The sequence below is a fragment of the Dermacentor silvarum genome, chromosome 11, assembly GCF_013339745.2.
Source record: "Dermacentor silvarum isolate Dsil-2018 chromosome 11, BIME_Dsil_1.4, whole genome shotgun sequence".
NCBI classification, from domain to species: Eukaryota; Metazoa; Arthropoda; class Arachnida; order Ixodida; family Ixodidae; genus Dermacentor; species Dermacentor silvarum.
The window spans coordinates 31,329,042-31,346,044 of record NC_051164.1 but is presented as its reverse complement, the minus strand read 5'-3'; the positions used below and the strand labels follow the sequence as shown (position 1 = coordinate 31,346,044).

Sequence of the window (17,003 nt, the reverse complement as noted above, 5' to 3'; positions counted from 1 at the left end):
TGGCTTTCATAGATTATGAAAAAGCATGTGATTCAGTAGAGATACCAGCAGTCATAGAGGCATGGCGTAATCAAGGAATACAGGAGGCATACGTGAATATCTTCGCCAATATTTACAAGGGTTGCACAGCAACTTTGGTTCTGCACAAGAAAACTAGGAAGATACCTATCAAGAAAGGGCTCAGGCAAGGACACACAATCTCTACACTGCAATTGACTCCATGCTTAGAAGAAGTATTCAAGCTGTTAGACTGGGAAGGCTTAGGAGTGAGGATCAACGGTGAATACATTAGCAACCTTCGGTTTGCAGATGACATTGTCCTATTGAGCAATAACGGCAACGGAATTACAGCAAATGATTGAGGACCTGAACCGAGAAAGTGTAAGAGTGAGGTTGAAGAATAATATGTAGAAGACAAACATAATGTTCAATAGTCTAGCAAGAGAACAAGAATTCAGGATCGCCAGTCAGCCTCAGAGTCTGCAAAGGAGTACGTTTATTTAGGCCAATTACTCACAGCGGACCCTGATCATGAGAAAGCAATTTACAGAAGAAAAAATTACACCATCTTCCCGTAGGGGAACCCTGAGTAGTATGCGAAGCAGCCATGGGGTCGACTCAAGTTCCCACTAGTTTTCAGATCGGCCTGTCGCCGCTGCCGTTTCGTGGCAGCGGCTCGAGCCTTCTTCTCCGCGGTGCTGTCCACGGCGCTGACACTGACGCTGGCGCTGTCCGTGGCACTCATCGCGGCGTTGCGGGAGGAGAATGAGAGGACGAAGTGAATGATGATGAGTGGGCGAAGTACCGGAGGATCATTCGGGCAAAACGCCGGAAGCGTTCTCCGGAAGCCGGAAGCTGGCCTCTGGACCCGGAAACGGAACCAGAAGTGGAAGCGGAAGTGGAAACGGCAGCGGAACCGGACGCAGAAGCCAGCTTCCGGTTCCGGCTTCCGGAAGCCAGAGCTTGGCGTACATATACTATACATATACATACAAGGAGAGGAGGGGGAGGAGGATGCGCATGCGCAGTGCGGGCGTGGACGCCACACGGCGGATGGAGGGAGGGACATAGCCCCGACCATAAGCTGCTTCGCATCTAAAAAATTGAGTTGGAGGGTATATGGCAGGCATTGACAAATCCTGACTGGGAGCTTACCACTGTCGTTGAAAAGAAAAGTGCACAATCATTGCTTTCTACCGGTGCTAATATATGGGGCAGAAACTTGGAAGTCAACAACGAAGCTCGAGAACAAGTTAAGAATCGCACAAAGAGCGAAGGACCGAAAAATGTCGCAGTTTCACCTGAAAGGCGAAGCATCAATTGCGATAGCAAATTTGTAGAGAGCTATACGTAGTAATGATAGTAGCTTTATCAGCTGTATAAACTTGGACAAGCAGCAGCACCGGCAACACGCAGAACTGTTGTCGACGCCGTCGGCGTTTTGCCCGCGTTCGCACAAAATGCATGCGGCGTTGGTGACTGTTGCCGGAGCCTCTGATATAAATATCAGAGTGCCGCAGTTGAACGTCGCCTCCCCTTCCATCCCCCCCCCCCTCCCACGGCCTTTCGCGCGTCGGAAGAAGGCGCGTTTGCTCTACATATATGGTGATTGTAAAGGAGGAAAGAGACGCCTACTTCTGCAGCCCTTAAGGGAGCACGGCGCAGAACGCGCGTTTGTTCTCCGCCGTGGGTGCACTCCACGTGAAAGCGCGCGTCCCTCGCGCCCTTTCACTCGCACATACAGCGTTCGGCGGCGCGCGGCGACGATTTCATCTCCATTGACGCCATGCGGAACCTCACGGCGATGGCAACGGCGACGGTGACGACGATGGCGACGCCGACGGCAGAAATCTGCTTTGGAGTGTCCATATAATTGCTAACGCAATAAAATATTAGGCCTAACTTTAAGAGACAGGAAGAAGCGGTGTGGATTAGATAGCAAACAGGGATAGCCGATAGTCTAGATGACATTACGAGGAAAAAAATTAAGCTGGGCAGGCCATGTAATGCGTAGGATGGATAACCAGTGGATCATTAGAGTTACAGAATGGATATCAAGAGAAGGGAAGCATAGTCGAGGACGACAGAAAACTAGGTGGGGAGATGTAGTTAGAAAATTTGCAGGCGCAATGTGTAGTCAGCTAGCGCAAGACGGCTATTTCGAGAACGCAGGGAGAACCCTTCGTCCTGCTGTGGACATAAATATAGGCTGATGATGATGAAGATGATGGGTGCCACGAGAAGGGAAGCGCAGTCGACGACGGCAGAAAATTACGTGAGGTGATGAAGTTAGCAAATTTGCAGGCACAACTTGAAATCAGATTGCACAGCACAACGGTGATTGGAGATCGCTTGGACATATTGTCACGTTTAATGAACAAGCGATTTCTCGGCCTTTTGGCTAAGCGATTTCTAAAAGATGCCGTTAAGGTAAGTCCGAGTCGCTAAAGAGGCAGCGCAGCACCGACAAACGACCAAGGCGCTAGCTCGTGAACAAGACCGTCCTCGTCTTCTTCTGGGAGCAAGTGGCACAAGCGCGTGGCATTACCCCTCCTCCCAGAAGAGCATCGACTCGATGCTAAACAAAACATGGACGGGCAGAAAGATTTGTCCCAGGACAAACGTAATGGTCCGGAAACTACGACTATTGTAGTCTGCGATATGGTTTTAATCGCACTACGTGCACAATCTCGGGCCGCGGTTGTCGGCGTCGTGCTGGCTGGGTGCCGTCCGGAAGAACTTTATAATCGAAGTCACTCACTCGCCGAAGCACTTTGTAAGGGCCGAAGTACCGTAACCCTTGCCAGGGTACGGTTTGCGTACCCTGGCAAGGGTTCGAGTGAAACCGAAGTGGCCAGACGCAGGCTCGTCGTGGCATGTGAACAGGATTTCGTCACGAAGCTCTGCGAGTACCAAAAGATAGGTGTTGTTGCTGGCAGCAGAATTGTTGTTGTATAAGACGCCCTGTCGTAAACAGAACTACGACAAACCCTGAGCAATTTGTGGGGGCAGAATGATGTTGTGGCCTTCTAGATGTTCAATGTAAAAGAAAACTTACGAAAGGACGTTCGTCACACTCGTTTGCCGTGCCGCGCGATGAGGAAAAAGGACGCAGGAAAAGCCAGTCTGACTCGGGATGGAAAATGCAAACAACATTTATAACCAAAGCCAAACTACACCGGGTCAGGACGTTACGGCACAAGACACACATAGCACGCTAAAAGAGCTAAAGCTGGTGGGAGTCCAAAAAACACACAGTTCGGAAGATGTAACAGCTCACAGTATGTGGACAGGTTGCGGGAGTGAGGGGCGATGACGTCACGACGTCGGACACGCGTCGCTGTAGGACGGTGAGGAGAAGATGGCTCTTGACGAAGTGGAGACGACCGCTCAGCAGCCAGCCTGCATCCGAGCCGCAATGCACGCTGCAGGAACGGTCAGCCTGCCCAGCGGACAGCTTGCGCTCGAGCCGCAGTGCTCGGCGCAAATGTGGCCATTAGCCAGGCCACGAATGCTCCGCCGAACAGCTGGCCAAGGAGACGCCTTGCCCGCGATCCGCAATGCTCGCGGCAAGTGCTATCACAGCAGGCCACGCCACGCTCCGAGCTGCATTACTCGTGCTGGCGAACGCCTTGGCCAAGGGCAACGGTCGGGCGGCAGCTCCAGGGACGGCCGCGTTCCTTGGAGCCTTGATTGGCGGCGTCCGACACGTCGGCCTGCTGCCTTGCGTCTCCCGCTGACTAGGCGCGTGTCTCGCCACGAAGCATTTCATCACGTGCTCGCCATACGTGGCCCAATCGTGGCACGACGCATCTTCGCAATACCACTGGGCCATCGCTGATTTGGCGGGATCAGTCAATGCGTGGTCCACTCGCGAAAGAACGCGTGCACACTTCGTCGTCTTCGGCGTCGTCTTCTTTCATTCATCACATTCAATTATGGGGCGCAATTCACAGTCGGCTCGCTGCCGTGTCGATACGTCTGCCCCGCTTATGGCGCCGAGAAAAGCACTGTCGTCTTCGATGTGTTGATCGGCAGATTCAACAGGTGCGCGCGACAATGTGTCGGCATCGTCGTCTGTGCGGCCTGACTTGCACACGATGGTCATGTCGTATTCCTGCAGGCGCAGGCTCCACTGTGCCCGTCGTCCAGAAGGGTCCCTTAGGTTTGCCAGCCAGCATAATGAGTGATGATCCGTCAAGACCTTGAATGGGCGGCCATAGAGGTAAGGTCGAAACTTGGCAAGTGCCCATACGACGTCAACACACTCTTTCTCCGTGGTAGTGTAACTGAACTCAGGGTCGTGAAAGGGTGCGACTGGCGTAAGCTATGACCCTTTCGCCGTTCTCCTGCTGCTGTACGAGTACAGCACCCAGAACGACGTTACAGGCGTCGGTATGAATTTCTGTTTCGGCGTCCTCGTCGAAATGTCCAAGAACCGGGGGCGATGGAAGGCGATGTCGAAGCTCGGCGAAATCTGGTTCTTGTTCAGAGCTCCAGATCAACCGCGTGTCGTCTCTGGTGATACGAGTAAGTGATGCAGCAATTTTAGAGAAATTGCGTATAAAGCGCCGGTAGTATGCGCGAAATCCCAGGAAGCATCGAACGCTTTTCTTGTCTGTAGGAGTCGGAAAAGCAGCTACAGCGACAGTCTTCTCGGGATCGGGATGGACGCCTTCCGCGCTCGCAACATGTGCAAGAAACTTCAATTCTTCATAACCGAAGTGACATTTCTGAGGCTTCAACGGAGGTTAGCCGATCGTATTGCTTCGAGCACTTGCCGCAGACGCTTAAGATGTCCGGAGAAGCTGCCTGAAAATACGACCACATCATCCTCGTAGACGAGACAGGTTTGCCATTTTAGGTCAGCGAGCACCATGTCCGTCTTATGTTGGAAGGTTGCCGGAGCAGAGCACAACCCGAACGGAAGTACTCGGAACTCGTAAAGTCCATCCGGAGTGACAAAGGCTGTTTTCTCCCGGTCACGCTCGTCTACCTCAATTTGCCAGTACCCACTTTTCAAGTCAAGGGAGGAAAAATACTTGGCTCGCCGTAGCCGGCCAAGAGAGTCATCTATGCGCGGCAACGGATAAACGTCCTTCTTTGTGACGTTGTTGAGTTTTCTGTAATCAACACAGAAGCGGAGAGTGCCGTCCTTCTTCTTTACCAGGACAACCGGTGACGACCACGGACTGTTTGAAGGCTGGATGACGCCATCGTCAATCATTTCCTTGTCGTTGAATTGCTTCTCGCTCTTTCTGCGAAACACGATATGGCTGCTGGTGAATAGGACGTGCATCGTCGTAAGTAATTATCGTATGCTGCGTGATTGGCGTCTGGCTGACTTTCGACGACCGAGCAAAGCAGTCCTTGAATTCACGCAACAGTCCCCGCAGTGCCGCCTTATTGTCCTCCGACAGCTTGTTATTGATGTCGATATCTGGGACGCATTCTGCATCGCTGTCGCTTTCTCCACAAACGAAACACTCAATGACGTCCTCCCAGGCTTCAGCGTAAGCGACGGCAGTGCCCCGGAAGAGGTGTCGGTGCTCATTTGTGAAATTGGAGATCAAGCCGTCAGCTTGACCATCCCTAACGTCAATGATTCCTCGAGCCACGCTGATTCCGAGGGTAAGTAGAAGAGAGACGTTACACTCTGCGAGGACTTCGCCTTCACGTATGCCCTCGGACGTTACCGGAATCATGACACTAGCACGAGGCGGTATCGTGACGCTACCGTCGGAAATTCGAAGAGCTGCTGCGCCGCGGCTGGCATCTCATGTCGTCGCTTTCTTTGTAGAGAAAGAGATACAGCGTCGGCGGAGGTCGATGATGGCGCCATACTCTCGAAGAAAGTCTATTTCGAGTATTAATTCGCGGGAGCATTCTCGGAGAACAAGGGAGCTGATCGGAAACGTATAATTTTGTATTTGCACCCGAGAAGTGCACACACCAAGCGGTTTGACGACATGTCCGCCACCTGTCCGTACGTGCGTCCCTGTCCACGGCGTATTGACTTTTTTAAACAGCTTGACAGTTTTCCGCTGATAATCGAATAGTCAGCGCCAGTGTCGATTAAGGCAGTAACATTTCGAGTGTCGATCAGCACAGGTATGTTCATGGAAAAGTCTCCAGCCTGAGATACTGGCGTCGTCAAGTCTCCGTGGGTCTGAGGTCACTTCGATTGGAGGTCTTCGGCACTTCCAGTATCAGCGGCCTCGCCTCGAAAGGTCGCTGATGTCAGTTTTCCAGGCGAGGGCTCGGAGATCGTCCTTGCGAACATCCGCCTGGCACCTCCCGAATTGGATGGTCGTGGGGACGGCGATCGCGACTGGCGCCTTGATGACGGTGGCGTGCGCTGTCGGGTGAGAAAATCTTCAAGATCCGTGTCCGTTGTCAGAAACGGGGTCGGGGTGAATTGACAGAAAACCCTGGAGTCCAAGGCGGCGGCACTGGCACTCTCGGTATAAATGTCCCGCCTCACCACAGTGGTAACAGAGCGGTCGACAGTCTAGTATGCGCCAAATGTCCAATTTACGCGCGGATGGCCAAGCCTCACCAAAATAAGGAACCGTCTGCGCTGACTGAAGCGCCGCATACGGGGTGACGGCAGGTAGGGGCGCTGGTGCAGGGATAGGGTGCCCGAATGCGTCGACATAAGTCGCACGCTGGTAGTCGCTCATGTTAGGAGGTGTCGCTGGCGACGGGATGGTGTACCTTAAAACGTCAGCGTAGGTTGCGCGTCGAGGTTCACTAGAAGTTGTGGATGCCTGAACTGGTGGAGCGGCCTGAAGTGCTGCTTCGTAACGTTGTGCACCGAGCGCATGCTGCACTTCGTCACGCACGACGCTAGCGATGAAGTTGGCTGAAGGCTGCTGCGTCTGATGCAGCTGTCGCAGCTCGTCGTGGAATACCGCTCGGATAATCTGACGAAGCGACTCGACGCCGGTCGTGAGAGCTCCTAGGCCGCTGGTAGCAAAGGAGAGATTCACTTGCCGATCGTATTGGTGCGAGCGTTGGTCCAGGGCCTTCTCCGTGGCGACGGCGTCAGTGAGAAACTCCGCAAAGGTTTTGGGCGGACTACGAACGAGTACACCAAAAAGTTGCTCTTTCACTCCGCGCATCAAGTGACGCAGCTTCTTGTCTTCCGAAGCGGTAGGGTCAGCTCGCCTGAAGAGATGCACCATGTCTTCCACGTACATAGCCACACTTTCGTTGGCCTCGGCGGCCGCATTTCCATGGCGGCGAAATGCGAAAACACCCGTGTAGTTAGATTTAGGTGCACGTTAAAGAACCCCAGGTGGTCCAAATTTCCGCAGTACCCCACTACGGCGTGCCTCTTAATCAGATCGTGGTTTTGGCATGTAAAACCCCATATTTTAATTATTTTTTTACTCTCGTTGGGTTTCTGAATGCGAGACTGGAGGGCCCATTCAGCTCGTTCTCGGCGATCGGAGCTGGTGTAGGTGTCCAATAGCCCGCGGCAGAACTCACGCCATGTTGTCAGGACACCTTCGCGGTTCTGGAACCACGTGCGAGCACCATCCAAAAGACAGAAGTAAACGTTTTTGAGCTTCGCCTCGTCGGCCCATCCGTTGAACTCTGCTACGCGCTCAAAGACCGCCAGCCAGTCTTCCACGTCTTCTAGAAGGTCGCCATGGAAGGGACTTGGCACACGTGGTTTTTGCAGCGTGCAGTGAGGAGGTACCGGAGTAGCCGAGGCTGGGTTAGTTGAAGTAGTAGCGGATGTAGCATCCATACCTGCCGATGTTTTCATTGTCCTCTCAGGTAGAGGCTCAATTTCAGGGGCCAATCCCTGGATTCTCCGGCTGGCGCGATGTACTGGCGTGACCTCCGGTAGCGATCTAGCGTACCTGCTCCTATGAGGGGTCTGTTGCATGGGTCGAGCATAGCCCGCACCTCCACCAGAAAAATGTCACGTTTAATGAACAGGCCACTTCTAAAAGAGGCCGTTAAGGTAAGTCCGAGTCGCCAATGGGGCAGCGCATCACCGACAAAAGACCAAGGCGCTAGCTCGTGAACAAGACTGTCCTCGTCTTCTTCTGGGAGCAAGTGGCACAAGCGCGCGGCAATATTTGACATAAACATCGACTAGGGATCACGATGCTTGTCATGGAAGCTATTGATGGGGTGGTAGAGGGCACAATCATCTGCACAGAGACGAATACAAGACGATGTGTTAGTGGTAGTTAACGAAGATATATGTCTGTTAGCACAAACTACTGTTTCTAGTTTCTGAGGAAATTACACAAGCCAGTCAAATACAAAGGCGTTCAGTTTTTGATGCGAGTTGTGTCGTGTCCTGCCGAAGGCGTGCTCGAAATCTAAAAACAGGGCATCTGCGGGAATACTGTGATCGATTTTAGAGCAAGCAATAACAGGATCTCGCAAGATAAACCTTCTTGAACGACGTGTTTCTAAGAGCGAAAAATAAGCTAATCAAGACTAACAAATAGCATTTTCCATTATATGGAAGGAATGCTGGTTGAGGGTATGGGTCAACAGCTCGGACGCGATGATGGGGCCTGTTCTTTTGCATTGGCATTATTAACAGCGGAGCTGTTTAAGCCGGCGCTTAGTCAGTCTGGCGCGGGGGAAAAAACGCCGAGCGATGATTCACTGCATTGCCTAGCAATATCGCCTAGCAACGGAGCGCCACCGCCTCGCCCCACCGATGATGATGATGATGATGATTTATTGGCATCCCCTTTGATACGGGGCGGCGACAAATAGTCACCTAGCCTACTTGATTGAATCAGGTATACTATACATGCTTTTATCTAGCATTTTTGTATACATATCATTTTTTTTATTTTTCAAAAACTTACCTTGTACCGCTACTTATGATTTTAAGAGATCTTGGGCGCGATCTTGTACGCGTTCCAAAATGGAACGGAGGCATTCCGTTCCATCGAGCCGCACACGATTGGCGAATTTCAACCGCGACGTTCAAATTGACCAATCGTGGGCGGCTCGATGGAACGGAACGCCTCCGTTCCATTTTGGAACGCGTACAAGATCGCGCCCCAGGTCGTATCCATCTTTTCCCTACTTTTTTTCCACCAGTACTCTAGTCGTCTCTTGCTTATCTCTATGGCTGATCTGTTGATGTTTCCTTCCACTTTAAGCCCAAGTGCTCCTGGGAGTTGCACGTTACCTACGGTTCTCGCTGGGTGGATCCCGTCGCATTCCATTAGGATGTGCTGAGTGGTCTCTGGATCTTTGCTGCAGCACACACATGCCTCATCTAGTCCCGAATATTTGTTCCGGTATGTTTTGGTCCTTAGGCAACCGGCTCGAGCGTCAAATAGCAAGGCACTGCCCTTTGTGTTATCGTACAGATTTTCCCTTCTAATTTCTTTCTTCTCATTCTTGTAAATCTCCACTGTCCTTTTGTTTCCGTGAAAAAATGTTCCAGAAGCCAGGGGAATTCATATTCAAACGTATAGCTTCACTGGCTTTACTCAACAATAAAACAATAACAAAACATAGACGTTTCGCCACCTATGCGGGTGGCATCGTCAGTACACAAATGGCGTCCCATGAAAGAGTACATCAACTTATATGTTGCCGTAAACATCCGGCAAATGACCACGATTACTGTTGCATGCATTTTGATTATGACGGATGAACCATGATTCGATGAATTTCCTTGGGCCCCATCGTTGTTCCCGTACCAGCGTCGTCACATTATCGAAATCGAACAAAGCTAAGAATAATCAGCTGAACCTTTGCTAACGCTACGTATATCCTGGCATAGCCGAGCTAAGCCACTGCAACTTTTTGTTTCCATTCTTTGCATCCAATTCACAGTCTCTATTTCTCTCACTTTCTTTCTGATGACTCCTGGTTGTCTATTTACAGTTTCGATTATCCTGTACTTGGTTGCCAACTTCCTTGACCTCTTCCTCCATTCTGTGTCCACGCTTTTCATGTAGAGATACTTGTGCACTTTAGCCGCCCATTTATTTTCATCCATGTTCCTGAGCCTTTCTTCAAAACTAATTTTGCTCTCTGCTTCTCTGACTTCAAAAGAGGCCCAACCCATGTCACCCTGCAATGTCACCCTCCATGACGTCACCCTCCATGTCACCGCTGCTTCCACCACAGCGCCACCTAGCGACGTCTTGCGTAACCTCCGCAGCAGCTACGCTCGCTTCTCCGCCGTAGCCCTACCTAGCTTATCCCCACAGCAGCTCGGGGGCCAAGCTAGGCAATGATGGCACTCCAGAGTATACACACTGCCTGGTGAGTTTACCTGCCGAGCCACCACCAGAGGCATCGGCTACAGTCACGGACACCGGGTGCGTTCGGTGCGAACGCGAGGAAAAGCGGTCGGCGTCGGCAACAGCTCTACGCGTCCCACTACTTAAGAGAAGTGAAATTCTACGCTGGAATGATGAGCGGCAACGGAGCCAATGCGGAAGAAGACGACGAACGCAGTAGCAATGGCACGAGCGCGTTCGCGTGGTTTCGCCGAGGTGCGCCAACGTGCCAGCTGTGGAAGAAGACGACGCTCGAAAGAGAACCATGGTAAAGCTAAGGAAAATGCCAAGGTAAAGCTAAGTGAGAAAGAGAGTAAAACTTGATTGAGAAAAGGCAAAAAATTAGCAGCGGCTTAGCTCAGTTATGCCAGGATATACGTAGCGTGAGCTAAGGTTCTGCTGGTTATTCTTAGCTTTCCTGGTTGTCTAGGAACGCATCGTTCAGAACCGGTAGACCTGGTGGCATGGGCGGTTAACGATGCCCATTGGTAACGCTAAAGAGGGGAATATTCTGCTTAACGAGAAAGTTCTTGCACGTTGTGCAAACCCGCGCCGCGGTTTCACCCCACTCAGGCGGCGCCGCTAAACTCAACGTTTCACGCATGGCACTACTTACCGGCGTCAAGTCTTTCATGTGCCACAGTCTTTCACACACGTCGCACACATATCCAAACGGATTGTTTACGAAGTCCCTCTCGAAGGTCCGAGTCGCACTGGCGCTTTCGCTAAGTTTCACCGTATAGTAAGTTAATCGGCGAGCCTTGACGTCATTGACGGCGTCTTGTTGCTGCTGCAGAGATGGTCAGGCACGTCGCTCAGCCTCCTGGTGACGCCACTTTGCTAGACGTTCCTACCCTTGCTCCTGTGTCTCCGCAGCACGTTTAGCCTTCTTCTGTTCGTTCTTCCTAATTGCCGCTAATTGCCAGTCAACTACTTCGGGATCTGATGACATAATCTTCTCCGCTCCTCTGCGTAACTGAGCAGCAATTTCGCTCTCCTTCTCCATGGCTATACCACACTTCCAAACGCCCCGCTATATGTATACCCCCACTGATACCTCTGCGCATGCGTACAAAATGAGAGGCGCTATGAAGGGGCTCCGGCGCAGCGTCAGACTTGGCTACTATGCAACGGAGGCGCACAGCTGGGCACACGCCGGCGCCAGTGCGTCTGCCGCGGCTATGATGTCACACCTCACAGTAACATATGCCAAATTTGGCGGGGTCGACATTAAACACGACTTTATTAAAGTTCTTCCACAAACTCACAAAATTCCTACCATATCAATTGCTCAATGTTTACAGCAAACCGAAAGACAAAAACACAAATTAGACACTCTCTTTGCTTCTGCCCGCAAGGAAGCTGGCCGTCACCCGTTAGTAATTGTAGGTGACTTCAATGCACCGCATGAGACCTGGGGGTACAGAACCAGCACTCCCAGTGGTAGGGAATTATGGGAACTCATTCAAGACTCGCACCTTCCCGTACATAATAACATAGATACACCGACGAGACTCGGTAATAGTGTCGCCATGGATACACCTGACCTTGCGCTCTCCCTTCGTGCCAGAAATGTTGATTGGCTCAGATTAGACGAGAACCTAGGTAGCGATCATTATATTGTTCAAACCTCCCTTAGCTTTCAACACAAGCCATTTTGTAGCACACAACTCAGTATCACAGACTGGGGATAATACAGGATAATATCCGATGCCGGATAGCGAAGCTGGAGCTTCAAATCCAGAACTATGCTGAGCAACTGGCTTAACAGCAATGGGGACAAAAGGGTGAAAGTCTTAATGGGCGACTGAGCAATAAGCGGACGTGGCAACTATTGAGGCATCTTCTTGATCCGACTCAATCCAAAACTGTACATGGTCATCAGATTAATAAAATACTGCAAGAGCGAAAAGACAATCTTGCAAGCTTTTTCCAAGAGTTACGAAATAAGCTCCTCCCCTCACAGACAAAAGCTCCCCACGTAAATTACACAGGATCCCGCAACCCAGAACTGGACGCCCTGATTACGGAGGCTGAGGTTGCACACGCCATGACCAATCTCAAAACAACGTCGGCGTCAGGGCCGGATCAGGTCTCCAATGAAATGCTTCGTAACCTCGACAGGCGAGCGGTTGCTGCACTCACAAAATACTTTAACGAATGCTTGGAGACGGGAACCCTCCCCAAGCAATGGCGAGACGCCAGTGTAATCTTTATTCCAAAACCAGGCAAGCCCATTAACCCCAATAACGTACGCCCCATCTCCCTTACGTAATGCCTAGGCAAATTGCTAGAACACGTTATTCTCTACCGACTAACGGCAGTACGTGGAGGAGGCAGGGGTCATTTCAACCGACATGATTGGCTTTCGTGAGCACTTATCTACTCAGGATATCATGCTCCAACTTGAGAAGGATATAATTAGGGAGAGTCCAGCCTTCAATAACGCCTTCATTAACGTTAGCCATGCAACCATATTGAGGGAACTTGATGGACTAGACATTGGAGAACGTACTTATAAGTACATCTCCAACTTTCTCACAGATATAACAGCCACGATTCACATGGGTACAGAACACTCTTCGGAATTCAACCTGGGCAGCTTTGGAACGCCCCAAGATTCAGTGCTATCCCCCTTCCTCTTTAACGTCGCGATGCTAAACATCGCGCGCGAACTTCAGGCAATCCCAGAAATCTCATTTACCCTGTATGTGCACGACATCACCATATGGACCAGATGCGGCGGTTCAGACGCGGAACTGCAGGTACTCTTGCAGAAAGCCACGGACCGGGTCAACGAAGGCGCGCGGCAGCTCAACCTGACGTGCGCTCCAACCCAATCAGAGCTCTTGCTTCTCCCCTCACACAAACGAGTCGAAAAACATATGACTCCAATTCATATCACGCTAGATGGCACTCCCATTCTTATCCTTGATAGCATTCGGATCTTAGGCCTCACCATACAGACAAATGGGCAAAACACAACTATAATTCAGAGGCCCAGGCAATCTGTTGATCAGACAATTAGACTAATTGGCAGAGTATCAAACAAGAGAGGCGGCCTGCGAGAAGGAGAACTTCTCCATCTCGTTCAAGCTTTCCTGATCCCTCACATAACATACACTGGGCCCTACCTCACTCTCACTAAGCGGGATGAGGAGGAAATCAATAAACGTATCCGCAAGGTTCCCAAATTTGACCTAGGCTTAACCATAAGCACACCTGTGGAGAAATTTCTTGCCACTGGGGCACATAACACAGTCTCGGAGTTAATTGAAGCCCACCTCAATGCACAGTATTACAGACTCGCAAAATCCACTACCAGAAGGAGCATACATGACAGCCTTGATATTAACCCTTCCTTCCAACCTACACGCAAAATTTCTCTGCGGAGTGAGATCCGAGCCAAATTGTACGTACCACCGCTTCCCCGGAACATGCACCCACACTATAACCACATGCAGAGAGTGGCTCGTGTGCGAGCGCTGCACCGCCACTACGATAAACTACCCGGCACACTATACGTAGACGCCACAGAATACCCCTCAAACCCCCATAAATTCGCTATCACGGCAACTAACCCTGGGAGTGTTAGCCAGCGCCGCCACTCACAAACCTTGGCGGCGGATGTGGCACATCCTTTGTGCCGCAGGCGTAACGAGTACGTGATCTTTTTGGGTGAAGGCAACTGGTCGATAAACCCACACATGCTACCTGAAGGCGTCAATGTTCGACACTCCCAGGGTTAGTTTCAGTAGTAAAACATAAATACCTCAAGAAGTGGATGGGAAAATGGCGCCGCGGTAGCTCAATGGTGAGAGCATCGCACGCGTACTGCGAAGACGTGGGTTCGTTCCCCACCTGCGGCTAGTTGTTTTTTCATCCATTTTCATTTCCATTAATTTATCATTTCTTTATTTCATTTAGTAAGTACAAGTAATTTCCCCTATGTTGTCCTTGGTGTCTTTGTTTGTTGGCTTCTTATATATATATATATATATAATATATATATATATATATATATATATATATGACAATTCTACATCATGTGATAGTAGACAAAAAAAAATGTTTAGTGGAGTAAGCTGAATGTAGCTATCTATATTGCGACGTATGTAATTTTTTTCCGCGCCGCATAGTAATCAACTGTCAGACTCTCCGTGTCTTTGCTAGTTATAGTGCCAATGTAGAGCTTGATCTAACATCAAGTTTGCATCTCGTCTGCGAAAGGTCTATGCTAACACCTCTTTAATTAATAGGGGTCGAAGATTTCACAAATGAAATGTATATCATTGAGACAATCTCAGTGCATGTTTTTGTTTTCGTTCTTTCGCTTGCTGTCAGATTAGGTTACCATGCGAAATGTGTAACAGATTTAGAGAACTAGCATAAAACAGTTACTTTTTTGTTTGTTTCCATAATTCAGTAGGACAAAGTCCGAGCCCTTACCCGCTCGCCGTGTCGACAGCATGACAATTGAACTCACATTTACCTTGGACGTTTCATCAAGTTTGACGTTAAATAGCCAGTGAAGTAGCCGGATGACGGAACACTAACCGATGGCCCCTTGAATCGCTGTGCGGTTCATCTTCGTGAAAGCACTGACAACTCAATCTGAACTCTTGCGCGCGCAGCATCCGCATGGTGCCCAACCCGACGAGCGCCCTGACACTTCCCGTCACCATCAACTTGGTGGACACGGCTTGGCTGCGAGCACTGACGGCTCAGCCGGCAGCGCACATCAACGTCACCTTCGCTTACGTGCCAACCGGTGCGAGAACCCCACTCAATCGCGTCATTGTTGCACACGTCCTCTCTTGGGTTTACTGGGTCATGGGCCCGGCAATGTCCTACTCGTGCGCCTTCGCCCAGTACTGCACGTTTCCACTGGCCGAGCGGTTGAGTGGAGCTCGAGACGTGCAGCTAATGACGGGCCTCTCCGGCTTCGATTACATCTCCGCCCACTTTCTCTTCGACTTCATCTACTACGTCCTCTTCAGCGTTTCGTGGTGCGGCCTTCACTACGGTTTGAGCTCCTACTCACTAACCACAGCCGGTAAGTGTGCGCACTCCGCGGACTCTTTCGAGACCTCCACGTCACGCTCACCGTATGGTGATGATGCGGACATAGCTCACTTCCACTTCTGCACGGATTCGCGACCCTTAACGCTAGCCTACCTGTAACATTTAACACTCAACAAGTACTCAACGTATCTCATTCTTGGTACGCTTTCATTCGAAATTTCACTGTAAGCAAGCGAAAACTATGGCGGTAATGTCGGGCGATCCCCTTCAGAGATTGTTTCACGAGATTTCCCGAGACTCGGCTCTGGGAAACGTCCGCGTGTACGGCCGACACTGCGGCATGCTCGCTGCCTTCGCGCATTGCAAAGAGCGCTGTCGACCGCATACCTCGACGCGTACAGTGTCAAGTCCCGCGGAATCTGAGAAATGTCAAACAATCTCCGAAACTGGTTAACCCGGAATACCGCCCACGAACGCTAAGCCCATAGCAGCGTTGGTTATACAGGTTTCGCACGGGGGGCGTACCAGTCGGCTGAAACAGTCGCCCCATCAACGTCCCAAAAAGCTCAGCATGCCGGCGAGCACGCTTCTTAAACATCTACGTGTTCGTGTGAGTTGCAGATGGCAACGATTCTCGCCACTTCGTAATTGAGTTTGCTACGCTCTGTAAACGCTGCTGCTGCCACCTGCGCAAAAAATGGCGCAGCTATCGCGTCGTGTAAATCGCCATTTCCGGTTGGGTAGCGTGAACTTGTCCAAGTAAACCCACCCTTTTGATATAATGAGCCGAGCTTCTGACTCGGAGTAGTTCAGCAAAACAACCAGAATCATTTTTAATTACTATATTAATTAAATTGTAAAATAATATTTTACAGCTTCGTGAACGAATGTTCTCTCCTAGAGCGAGAAATGGAGGCGATCAAGCTAGTCAAAATTTTCTTTCATGTAAAATACTGTTTAGCCATTCTGGTGATGTCTGCCACATTTTGGCGAAGCGCGAAAGTGTCGGCTGGCGAAACGTTACCTTTAACTGGCTTCCCTCAGTCAGCTCTCTACGAAATCGCAGGTTAGGCGAACACACGAGCATAAGCCGCATCTTGCATCACCGCTACGTATCTGATGATGGCTCTGATATCGTCTGATAAGCCTAAAGGCTCACTTAAAAAAAGTGTGGCTGAAATGATGTGAACATTACTAGTTAATTATCGTTAAAGGTGAATTACATTGTATTCTAAAATAGACAAAGGCTGCACTTAGCAAGTGTCGAGGCCATTTTTTTTTTGAGCCTGCACACTAAGAAAAAAAAAAGAGTATTCCTTTCTCTTTTCGAAGAGTCTGGACGCGTCACGTATATGACACACTTTGGGGTACTCTTTCAGCAGAGAGTCCCGAGACTATCTGTGCTGTATAGAAGGTGGTTACTTAACTCCTTTCACAACAGTTATGCACACTCTGTTCTAATAGTCTCCTGGACCCTCTCAAGAGGATTGCAAGACTACTGCTGAGGGAGTCCGTTAAATATTCTAGATGAGTCAGAGGACTCAAGATAAAGGGTCACATGGCCATTGCTGAAGGAGTCAAATAGCTATTCTAGATGAGTCAAACGACTCATGATAAAGGGTCGCACTACCACTGCTAAAGGAGTCAGGTAACTACTCTTGACGAGTCCCATGACTCCAGTAGTATGCGTCA

The 17,003-nt window shown here is 50.3% G+C and overlaps 1 protein-coding gene and 1 non-coding gene across 2 annotated transcripts in view; both read left to right on the top strand.

Moving 5' to 3' along the window:
• Nucleotides 1–17,003, top strand: part of LOC119432494 (ATP-binding cassette sub-family A member 2) — a 235,232-nt gene that overhangs the window by 110,746 nt on the left and 107,483 nt on the right. Inside the window, exon 8 of the mRNA XM_049658514.1 lies at nt 14,921–15,342. Coding sequence (XP_049514471.1) covers nt 14,921–15,342 — 422 coding nt within the window. The remainder of the gene's footprint in view (nt 1–14,920; nt 15,343–17,003) is intronic.
• On the top strand, nt 14,084–14,155 carry Trnat-cgu (transfer RNA threonine (anticodon CGU)). Its single transcript has one exon. It is a non-coding gene; the product is annotated as a tRNA-Thr (tRNA).